Source organism: Rhopalosiphum maidis, chromosome 2, assembly GCF_003676215.2.
Source record: "Rhopalosiphum maidis isolate BTI-1 chromosome 2, ASM367621v3, whole genome shotgun sequence".
In the NCBI taxonomy this organism is placed as follows: domain Eukaryota; kingdom Metazoa; phylum Arthropoda; class Insecta; order Hemiptera; family Aphididae; genus Rhopalosiphum; species Rhopalosiphum maidis.
The window spans coordinates 53,935,240-53,948,586 of record NC_040878.1 but is presented as its reverse complement, the minus strand read 5'-3'; the positions used below and the strand labels follow the sequence as shown (position 1 = coordinate 53,948,586).

The following is a 13,347-nucleotide window of genomic DNA, read 5'->3' as shown; positions in this document are numbered from 1 at the left end:
CAAATAATTGAGTTTTTTTTGTACTGCTTAAGAAGTATCTGCTTTTTTAAATGACAAATCTCTTTATGTTATATAATATTATATATAATTATTATATCACATAATCAAAATCGAAATTCGAATGGGCAGTTTTTGAGTTATTTAATTTTGTATATTGAAAACAATGGGTCAATCGTTGAGCTTGACTAGATTTTGTATGATTATTTGACCATTTTAGTAATATTAATCTATAAATCAGGGGTGGCAAAGCCGCGACTCGTGTCGTGGACTTTTGCGACTCGCATCTTATTGTAACATTTTTACTTAAAACAAAAAAAAATTTTGAATATGAATTTATGCATATTTATATTTATGCATGACTTTCTTTTTTTACATTTTGGATCTTCTATCTTTTCGCGAGTCTCTTCTCGCTGGCCATCCCTGATCTATATCGATATTTATTGTTTATGAAAATGGTCCAACTATAACGAAAATACTAAATCTGACTTAATGACTATTTTATGTTTTTATCAAACCGTTTTTAAGATTTATTGTCCTAAGTATAAACATTTCAATGACCGAGAACTTCTCGTTCGAATTTCCAAATAGTTACATCAACGTTTTCGAAAAACGTATCCACTAGATAATTTATGGTAGACCATAAAGCTTGCTTGTATCAGCTCAAGACAGCCCTCTAATCACAAATCTTAAGAGTTTGAAAAAATGCAAGTCTTTAAGCACAATACCTGATCAAAAAATCAGAATCTGACCGATTTCACTGTCATAGCAAATAGGCAAACGAATAAACCTCACTCTGTATATTATTATTATTATTATCGTAACTATATAATAATATAGCAATATCCGTAGTAGCCGCGCGATCCGGTTGCTCCTATCGAGCCATCGCGGGATCCGCCCTCTCTCCCTCCCCCAGAAGGGCGGTCGACGATTATCGCTATAAACGCGTGGTTACCCATATATATAACGGGGACGGTGCAACGATTTAAGGGTATACGGTTCGAGTAGGTCGCGGCGTGCGCATCGCTATATCATCGTCAGTGTCATATCATTATTGTTGTTGTTGTTCGTAATCGTCGCGACGGCGTATAAGCAGTGCGGTGTCGATCGGACGTCATGTTGAGGACCGCAGACACGGCGCATCAGCTGCAACACTATTGCGACGCGTTCGACGACCCTTTCGGCGGAACCACCGCGAGTCTGCAGTGGTACGACGGCAGCGGTTACGGTTACGTCGCCGCGGAGGAACATTCGGCCGATCGTCGGTCGGCCAGCGGCGGTAGCGACGGGAGTTTCGGCGGCGACGGTGCAAACGCTGACGCGGTGGGTAGCAGGAAACGCCGGCGGTTAGCGGCAAACGCGCGCGAGAGGCGCCGCATGAACGGCTTGAACAAAGCGTTCGACCGGCTCAGGGGCGTCGTACCCGCCGCCGACGACGAGCGCAAGTTGTCCAAATACGAAACGCTTCAGATGGCGCTGACGTACATCGTGGCCTTGCACGAACAGCTCGGCGGAACGCCATCGGTGGCCAGCGGCGGTGCGAACACTACGAAACCTTCGGCGACGACGGAGCCGTCCACGGCGGTCATGCCCGCGCATTACGCTAATTGTGGCGTACCGCTGCTGTGGCCACCGCAACAGCAGTAGACGACGGCGGTACGTTACGGGCGGCCACTGTTGGCGCAATTTCAACTAAAAAAACTGGACGTTGCTACTGGAGCGGCTTGCATTATTATTTTTTTTTTTTTTTTTTAGTTTGGGACTAAAAGGTCAGACTAAAAATTTCGTAAATTATGAGGGTGCTATTTTCAAAACTGTGCGCGATTATCGCACAGAAGCCCCCCGAAATTGCGCCCATGCGGGTTATTGTCGTCGGTTTTTTACAAACGCGTGTTACCTCATAATACTAATGTCATAATTTTACGGCCAACGTACACTTTTATCATCGTTTTAGTACGCTTAATCATTTGCTGAGCGAAACGCACCGGGATATCATTATTTATTTTTTCCTTGTGTTAAATACTTTTGACGCGCTTACACTCCGCCGTGTTGTACATTTCAATTATTTACGTATGTGTGAACAACAATATTATGCGATATATGTTTTGCCCCGAAAGTTAATGACAACGAAAAACCGTTTTTTGTCGACTGTTCGCCGATAAGATTCATCATTGATGACCGCTTTACTTGTTCTCGTCGTATTATATTAATATAATCTTTACTTATATTAAAAAAAAAAAAAATCACGATGTAGATACTTTTTTAAATCCCTGGCCGACCCGTTTAAAAATGTCACATTGCTTTATGAAACTCTGATTTAATACAATATTTTATATGTGTGGATGTAATCGCATTACACCTGTACAGTTTTTAGAGTTTTTTTTTATATTATCGTATTTTACCAAAACGATTACACTCGTTTCATATTTTATTTTATATTGTTTATACAAAACGGGAATGGACCGTCGTATGAATATCAATGTGCTGCAAAAAAATAAATAAATTTTATCTATATTGTAATAGTGTAATATATTAATAATTCGGACAACAAAACTTGCAAGTTACGATGCATTTCATACCTACTATATTGTTAAGGATTTTCCTCGGGTCGCCCAGAACGTAAATTCTTATATACTGCAGTATTGAACATAGTTCATGCACTATGAGTTTTATCGTTTTATAATTTTTTAATCACTACTTGTTTATGAGCTTTGAAAATTATAAAAAAAAACAAAATTCGTTTGTAAAATATTATAAGTTATTATATAAATAAGCGTTGATTTTTTTTTCGTTTTGTTTAGATTATTTTGAGTAACTTAAATAATGAGGTAATTGTTTTTTTTCCTTATACATAAAATATTTTCAATATTTTGTAAATTATATATATTTAAGACTGAGAATTGTAATTATTACATTATTGTAACATGTTAATAAACGATTAGTTTATATATTACATCATTATTTTTTGTTGTTGAAAATGCACAATAACACATACCGTCTATCCTAATGATATGCCGAATTAATAAAATATATAATTTAGAATTTAAGTACCAGGGTATAACAATAAAACAACACAGCACCGAACGTTTTGAAGGCATATTTTTAACAAAGATATATACTTTCGTTTTGTATACCTGATTATTATCTGAAGTATTCAGTATTAAAGTATTATATTGCATATTATGCCATATAAATAAAATGTCCTTAATGGTAAGTGACCTATTTGTTATAGTAGCATTATATGTACATATGTTGATAAAACAAAATTTGATTGAAAATAAATAGCTACTTCAAAATAACTTCCACTACAGTTTACTGTTACTTGACGTAAGTATATGCTCAATAATAATATAATGTACTATATTAAATTATAATATTTGATAACAGGAATAATTTTAATTTTCAATTACACAATAGATTAAGTAATACGTGGAATATTAATATAACGACAAATTGTAGTAAAATAAATATTTAAAAATACAATATTTTTTCAACTAATATTAAAATACATATTCAAAATAATAAGGTATTTAATTGGATACTGCTTTACTGTACATTAGGTGTTGAGGAGGTCATTGTAATGGATGTGTTAAATTTAAATTAAATGTAATCATTAAATTATGTAAAAATTGTATACAAAAAAACAATACTGGACGGAGACGGTATGTTAACCTATGCCCTATATCACTAAGTATATTTGTGATGTGTTTTTAATAAAGCTATTAAAGTTATTTATTTTACACTATAATTACTAAGTTGATTAAATTTTTATTGTAAACATCGCATTTATTTTATTATAATCATTTAATTATATTTTAATAATATTACATTATTTTTAATAACTTATAAGTTAATAATACCATATTATAGATACCGCAAAATAGTGAATAGGCCTATAATAAAATAGATAATATCTTAAAATTAATCTAAATATTTTAGAAATTTAATTCTGTATAGTAAAATGCATTATATGCGTAAAACTTTCATTATGACCACAATACAATTTAAAGATTTTCTACATTTGTTTTCTACAAAATACTTGTGATTTGTAAGTTATTATTTTTATTTTTTAAAGAATTGAACTTTAAATGCAAAGAAAAGTTGCACCTATGTATTTTGAATAATTGTATAAATTAACACATTTGAATTCTTGTAATACATTTTCAACATTTTTGACCAAGTGAATATTTTTATCAACATAAAAAAAAAAAATTTTAAAATTTAAATAATCTATAAATAATTCAAAAATAATCAATAACTGAAGTTTCTACTGTTATTTTCTTTTAATTATAACAAAATAAAGAAGTAAATTTTGTCAAAAACCGGTTTAGTGTAAAATTTCTGTTTAGATAGAAATTTTTTCCTTGGTTTTTTTGTTTGTTTATCTCAATTATATAAACAATTAATTTTGACTCCCTAAACTCTAAAGTACCAACTAGATTCAATTTACCACCAAAAACCATTTCATAAGTTGAAAAACGAATCATTTTTACTACCACGAAAGTTGATGACCAATAGAAAAGGCACACACATTTATTATTATAAAATCAATAAATTTATCGTATCACTCAAAATTTAAAAATAAATTTTAAATAAAATTAAGTTTAGTTACGGTATCTAGTAAAAACTATGTTGCAGCATTTTTAATTAGATTAAGATAACAAAGTACGTTCAATTGTACATTTGCACTATAAGGTCAGCCACAAAGGTTCTCCAATTTGAGATTCTCGAAATAAACTATACAAATAATTGTCATACTATTTGTCCACGTTTATAGTAATAAACTATAAATTTGTATTCATCACTTTGGATCGATTAAATTAAATTATTCTAATAGTTACCACTAATTTAATGTTGCATTAGACTTCCTCCCACTGCTTTCAAGTAATTGACTCCAAAATTATACCGAAATTGTATTTCTGTTAGTACACGCTTTTGGCAGCAAATTTCGACCTCACAGACCAACCCAAATCCTCCAAATTAATTACAGTCATTATTTTCTTGTAATAAATTGTATTGCATATCGAAAACAGAAACACCCATTGGTTTCCGATAAGCTTCTATTGTTGTGCTAATCCGAAGCATTATATTTTAATTATATGAACAAATATTACAAGTACTGAGATATTTTTAATAAAATAAAATTTAATATTAAACTGTAAATATATATTTAAAAATTTTTATATTTTAGATTCTAGGTAGAATGATGAATGTATAGATTTTAAAATTATTTTTTTGTATATAATAAACACGATAAATAGTTTAAAAATGTTCTTCTACTTTGAAAATGGGTTCTACGTAATATATAATTAAATCTAGCTTATTCTTTAAAGTCAAAATTAAAATTCCCAATATTTTTCGATATAACTGGGAAAAACAAAACTTTAAGAAAGATGAAAGTCTTTATGTAAAAATAACTTTTAGTAAAAAACGTATAACCGTAAATAATGAAATTTTTATTAAATGATTAGGTTAGTATTTTCTACAATTTAAAATTTTCAAAATATTTATTATTTTGACTCGTTTTGTGCAATTCATAAACGTTAAAAAAAAATATATTTATTTTTTTTTTATAAATGTTGATAAACAATTGAATGTCCCGTGAAAAGTTGAAAATTTTACAAAAGGTTTCATACACATTTTAAATAAATAATTTCAAAATTTCAAAAATAGATAGTTATAATATTTTTCATAAGCGTTTATATATTTTAGTTTAACGAAAGTCGAGAAATTCGAAAATTAGTTTATAGTTACAAATTCATAAAAAGTTTTCTTTTTATATCCATGTTTTTAAAATTTAGTATAAGATTCCATGTATGTTAAAGTTTAGTGAAAGTCTCATTAATTTATTATGAGTCCATAAGACGTAAAATATTTTTTTCTTTTCAAAACGTTTATTAATATGCTGTTGTAACTCAAAACCAAATATATGATATTTTCGTAAAATGTTTACTTAATAACTTTCTGTACAAATGATAATTTTCAAAATATTTTGACTGTTTTTAAGTTATTATTTATTTATTACAAAATACGTATTAATAATTATATATTATATATTTTTCTTAACGTTTTTATTTTTTTTTTTATATTTTTTTTCTAAATGTCATAATTCTTCTTGGAAAAAATCTTAAAAATGATATAGAAGGTACACTTTTCTGAAGTATTTGAAGAAATAGGCTTACTCATATCAACTATATACATCGAGCCAAGGGCCTCTTTTTATGAACCATTACACGCTCAATCATACAGCGTTAATGAATTTATAATCCGTATTATGTTTCGTTTTTGTAACAACCTATTACTTCAATCATGATTCTGAATCTTAATTTTGGCAACTATGATTGATTTTTTTAATATAAATAATCGTATTTAATTCTATTCTTTAAATTTATTATCTCATTCAATAAATACTTGTCTCATTTTATTAAAATCTTTACCTTTATTAATATTGTTAAACTATATTATAAACTTTAAGTTAATTAACTTATAAGAAATCCTGTACACTTTATTGCGCTCGTACGTTAAATAAATATTTTATACACGCAATGAATTTTTAAAATGCAATGTTTTCATAAAAAATTAATTTAACCTACTGTATTACTATAAGTAAAATAAATAACTTTAATAGTAATATAAAAAAATATAACTTGATATTATGTTCTTAGTGATGTATAGGCTAATAGAACTTCTTCGTTCAGAAAAGTTTTTCCTAAACAGTGATATATCATTGAATTTAAATTTAACACATCACTCACAGTAACCAATTCGACCCCCACTATATATCAGCGTACTCACTTGTTCACCTTTTTTTAAGTTTGCATCGAGGATAATAATTAATATTTAAAAATAATTCAAACACAATTACCTTTTTAATAAAAAAAAATTTTTAAATTAAATATAAAATTAAGCAAAACATTTAAAAACCCCGATTTCATTGGTTTCAATTTTCAACTGTAAGTAAACGTATCGTGTGAAAAATGGTTACAAGATTTAAAGCATACTATATACGATTTGTATACCGTATAATAATAACCGCAAAGCGCCAACCCGATAATATTATGATACCCGTTCCCTAACATCAATATCTATCAGTCTATTTTTAGTCCATTAAAATTCATCGTCTATGCCCGTACATCATCCAAAATGATCTTATGTCATTCTATAGTTTCTTATTCTGCCAAAAATAATGATTTTATTTTGCTGTATTTATATTTTATACTCCCAATACTCAATACACAATATAATATCTAATAATACAGTAGGACCGTAATTTAAGGAATGGGTCGTTTCTCGACCAAGTATTAGCCTCATAACAATGTTAGCAAAAATGTTAGTAAATTAAAATGCTGTACGTTTCAGTGGTTTTAAGTACAATTATGTAAGGCACATTTTACAACGAAAATTAAAAATATATTTTATTCATAGGAATGATAATTAATAATCTAATTCAAAAACTCACTCGTAGTAACCACGGTGTTTTAAGTTTTACAAAATTGTAAGTGCTTCTTTTTAAAGATATGTATTACAAATATAAATTTTATTTATACAAAGACCTATTCATAGAATTTATATATTTATTGAATAATAAATATATAAGAGTGATTACAAGGATAGGTACTCATCTCTATTTTTTTTTTTTTTTTAATAATACATTTATTAAAGTTCTGATTTTTAGAATATTTAAGTATACTTACTAAGAATCATATTTCCAATTATTTACACTTTTTTGTTCATTTAATTATGTACTCCAGTGTCAATAAAAACTTCTTTTTTTCAAGTGATATCCAATCCTTTTTACGGTAAATTATTAAGCAGATGACTTTTTTGTAAAGTTTTATGTATCTATGTCAAAATTTGAACGAGTAGTTTCTGAGTTAATAGTATGTATATAGGTACAAAGGATATAGTAGTCCTGAAAAATGGTTTCAAATATATTAAACAGATAAAATATTGAATCTAATATTTATTATGGTCGAACATTCTAAGAAATTGTAAAACATTGATAAATTAATTTCAGTTATTCAAGTTTAGTATCATCAAAGAACCAATATCTTCTAAACTTATTTTACTGGACCGATATACCTATTAGTTTATCTCGTATGTATATTGTAATTTCAATGTTTTTTAACTAATTGATATGCGATGGTAACAATAAGTTTGTACTATAAAATTTCATAAACTAATAGTAAAAATAGTTTAATAAATTAATAATTGGATTTAGTCTTATATTAACCTAGTCTATACTTTTTTTCTATTAAAATAAAGATTTTATCGATGGCTTGTTAATTGCATTACTGTATACTTACTAATACAATCTAATCTTATTAAAACAACTACCTAGCTAGAAACAAATTTATTCAAAAAATTGTAAAAATATTCATGTACTCCAACATCTAATTTAATTAATTTAACTTAACGGAAAACATTCTAAATTAACCCATAAGAATTTATTATTTAAATTTTTATTAATTTTAAATCTACAGTTTTTAAATATTCGTTAAGTAATCAGCCATCGTATCATATTAATAATTGTTCTTATAGATATTTTAAAACTAAATATCTTTTTAAATACAGAACTATAATATTCACAATTAATATCTATAATTATTATTATTATTAATCTGAATAATAAAATATGAAATACCGTATAAATGTTATTATATTTTTTATTGTTTACATCGGTTTGCATTGTATTGATATGATTTTATCTTGATTAAATTGAAGTCAAATTTATTAATTTTTCAATAAAATTATTATGGTGTAATTTATTAACAACTATGTGTATTATAAAGTTATAAACTTATAATGTATAGAAATTATAAATTATGAAACAGTACCAATGAGATATAATCATTAATCTTTAATTATCATTGGTAATCGAACGAAATTGGTACCTAATTTAATTATATCATACAATAAAATGTATTCGTTTTTTAATAAATTGTTTAGTTGAGAATTCCAATTTAAAACTTTATCAGCGCTGAACTTGTAACAGTGTTGCTGAATTTTTTTTCAACACCGACCTTTGCCAATAGTAATTAACGTGCTCAATATTTTTTATTTGAGGCCGTAATATATATTACTGTAATTTTTATAAAATGATATACACTATATATAGTATATTTGGCATTTTAACTAGATTAATAATTTTTTTCATAGCGAAATAACATTCAATATTGCAATAGCTTTATTTTCTAGAACACGCATACTGGTTTTAAATATAAAACATTCATAAGTCATAATCGTTAATATTGTTTACGTTAATACAATTTACTGTATTTAGTTAATAATAATATTTTAATGCTGAACTTTAATCGATGATGTACGATTTATAACAATCATTTCAATACATGTTTATCCAAAACCTAGTTTCAACTAGTTGTAAAGATACATGCGTACTAAAGAAAATTTCGGATATTAAAAATTCACTTTTCTAAAATAACAATTCTTTAAAATCGTTTTTACGTATTTTTCATATATTACGAAGTGTAAAAATAGTTGTGTATTACGAGTACTTATATTAATAACAAATTCAAAAATATCGATTTTATAATATTTGCATTTATTGTGGGGTATTTTTATGTTTCATATAAAACAAATATTATATATATATTATATATTATATTAAATTAAATATCATTATATTCAAATATTTCTATTCACTTTTATTTTAACTCGATTCAAGAAAAATATTATTTAATCGTGTCCTTCAAATATTATATTATATTAATATATATAAATATAAAATTAATGAAATAGTTATCCATAGGGAAATCATACATTGTATGTGTATAGGTACTTTTTTATTTCATTACACATTATTTGAACCTACACGACTCAACGACGAATGTAGTGTGTCTTAAAAAAGAGAACTATCGAGTTAAAAACCAAAAGATAATAATAATAATATATAATTACAAACTGCGTATGTGTATAAATGAATTAATTTTAGTACGAGATTATTTTGGATAAAATGCTAATTCGATCTTAAAACGATTATCACTATTTTCAATTTACCACTTCTACTCATATAATATAATATGCAGTAGGTACATATTATACAAACGCGTTGTATAGGTTTAAAACCAGTCATGTGTAAATAATTATTATGCGTTTCAATTTACTGTTTTAGATTGAAAAAATCTCGAACGAGATTCGTTGTTTTGAAAGTATATTCGATTGAAAAAAAAATTCGTATTTACATTTTTAGTAACATTCGTCTATACTAGATCCGCCCACGATAGAATATAATAAACATATATAGGTAGAAAAATTGAAATATTTTATTGAAGTGCTTCAGTATTTCGGCTGAAAGATGACTTTCGTTGGAAATCGAATGAGAGAATGTGATTTATTAGGTCGAATGACGTTGCACACGATGTTTGAGATGAATTCTAAAAAGTCTATATGTGATGTACATGTCAACTATGAACATGGTACGACGTATACGTGTAAACATAAAACGAAATGTCCACTAAGTTATAGATTTAATTTACTGTGACTAGGCTATGTGCGTCATAACACGAATTGTGCATACCCAATCCGCTCGTCATTTTCGATCCCTAATCCCTAATGCATAATATACGTGTCTATCATTATTTTTTTCTATTACGGGCCTTCAGATTTTTCTCTGCAAACATTATTATACCTGTCTTTATTATATTATTCTGTCCATATACTGTACACAGTATAATACGATAACATAAGATTTCATTTCGCGCTTTTGGATCACGTTACAATATTACGTCCGATAAGCCGATAATATTCCACTACAGTTTGATAGAATATAACAGAACGGATTTTGAGTTTAATTTATCGAACGCGCGTATTTAACCATTTTACACATGATTTATTATATTTTATTATCTGTGTGCTAAATGCCTGCTGTGAAATGGCCACGTTACGTATTCATTTAACGTTTGTCCGTAATAATATAATATAGTAGATATATGTGTTATGTATTGTACATGTAACGTTGATGATTACGAAATATCAATGTTGTTTAACACCACAGGCTCGACAAAGTCATACATTTTACATTAAGTTCACCATTTAACGACTGTGTGTAAAAAAAGGTTCGTATCGGATACAACATTACAAAAATTCTACTAACGATGACTACGAAACAATATATTGCGATCTAATAGCATATATTAACACTGTATCATAGACTTCTTCTGATCTTTTGATGTCAAACAAATAGATTTTTCTAAGGTAACAATTTTTACAACGCAATAATATAATATAATGGTCATGACTTTACTCAGTGATTAATGTAATCCGATAAATGATGAAATTATTTTATTTCTAGTATTAGGTAAACCCTAAATAACAATAATTATGCTTATTATTATTCTGAGAACAGTGTGTGTGAAATAAACTGCAGATGCACGATTGAACTAAAGGTCGATTTTTTTTGTTGCTAAAACTAATGAACTGACCCACAACTTTAAGGGCTTCAATGCAAAGTTCAAGTACAGTCAACTATTTATCTACGAGTCAGAAACTAAATCAACGAATTACCTAAAATAACAACGGCAACTTGATTCCAGTACAGAAAATAATATGTAATTAATCAACTACTGTTTTTAGATACTAATTGAACACCGTGATGAATAATAAATTGTCATATTTAACATTGTAGTTGCTTATCCTATTTAAAAAACGTTATCAGTTAAATTGATCATCCATCATACATATAGTACGATTAGTATGTAAGTATTGTGACAGATAATGGTTTCTGCGTGGCTATGAAATAAAAAAAAAATATATATGTATGAGAAGTATACTACAATATCTATGGTATACATTATGAATAAAGCAAATGTCCATAGAAAACCTACACATACTAAGGTTGTAATAATTTATAGAAGTTATGTGAATAATTTATTATTGAACCCCACAAAATGTAATATATTATGTTAAAACAATGAGTTTTACAAAATCTGAAATTTATGTTATTTATGAAATATTAATTAAATACTGCTCTAAATACTTAGTTAAGATATTTAAAATATAAAAGTTTATTTTAATGGATTTAAAATACGTTCAAAAAAGTTCAAACATAATTCATAAAATTATTATTTTAAATATATCTATTTACATAATAAATTACAAGATTTATTACTTTATTAGCTCTAACTTGATATTAAATCATATTGACATTTTATACTACTATTATTATAAAAAATATTAATTAGTTATTACCTAGTACTCATGCATTTGTCGACGACTAATGACGTTTTAGTTATTTAAATGTTACTTATATTACTATGTTTGTGAAATTTTTCAGACTTAGTATATTCACATAAAATGTAAAATAGTAAATATAATACGAATATAATATTATAATATTGCCATAATAATTTTTCACGAAAAGAATTAAAGTTTTTTTTAGTCTCATCGTCTAACATTATAAATATTAAATGTTACATGTTTTCTAATTTAATTTCGTACAGTGTATAAGTATAGATTTTCTTCGTCTTAATAATATATATATATAAAAAAAAACAAAAACAAATAAATAATAAAACAACTAATAGTGTACGTCACTACCTACACGTAAAACTGAAAAACATATTTGAGATTTGGAGCATCAATTCACGTACCTGCCGTATCTTCTAATCGTAAAAACGTCTCTCTCATTCACACAGTCGATTCCAATACGTCGAGTAAAACCACTCAACGAAAAGATGATTATAATAAAATATAATACTCGAGTGCGGAACACTCTAAACCCCGGTAAGACGGTTTTGACGTGTAGTTATATTATGTTCTTTGAGTGTTGAAGATTTATTTTTTTAATTTATAGCAAATTTCCAAACACAATTAAATTGGTGTATAACAAAATACAAATAATATGTATCGATTTTTTTTATGTATCTTTTGTTTCTTTTTAAACTGGTTGTCAGTTTTGAAGTGGTAGTCGAGGGCCACCCACTACATCAAACGTCTGCCACCACGCAGACGACGACGACGACGACGATAATAATAATAAGGGTGTAGGCCAGCTAAAACACAAAAAGATTTAACATTATTGCAATTTCATTCTGACTCTTTTGCGAATGCTGTGAGTGGATTATTTAATTTAAAAGTTATTTTGCAGACCTAATAACGTGCATAAGCTAACGGCAAACCTGGATTGTTTCTAAGTAGTTTGACAATTCCGGAAAAACCTATACGAAGGTGAAAATTCACCATCCATGCGTGAAAATATTTAATTTATATTTTCTTTGAACATTTTGAAAACAATATAGGTGCCTAATTCAAAACGTTGGTTCTTTTGATTTGTTTTCTACAGGACATTAAATATAGTTTACGCATGTTTTTATATTTATTTTTATTAATAAT

At 27.3% G+C, this 13,347-nt stretch overlaps 1 protein-coding gene across 1 annotated transcript; it reads left to right on the top strand.

Annotated features, from left to right (window-relative positions):
• The first annotated feature begins 1,113 nt into the window (after positions 1–1,113).
• On the top strand, positions 1,114–1,671 carry LOC113554575 (transcription factor 15-like). The gene has a single exon (XM_026958478.1). The coding sequence runs from the start codon at positions 1,114–1,116 to the stop codon at positions 1,642–1,644; it is 531 nt and encodes a 176-aa protein (XP_026814279.1). The 3' UTR covers positions 1,645–1,671.
• Positions 1,672–13,347: the final 11,676 nt, after the last annotated feature.

What these genes read in the sequence shown, in the direction of transcription:
- LOC113554575 (XM_026958478.1), top strand. Translation starts at nt 1,114, where the DNA reads ATGTTGAGGACCGCAGACACGGCGCATCAGCTGCAACACTATTGCGAC.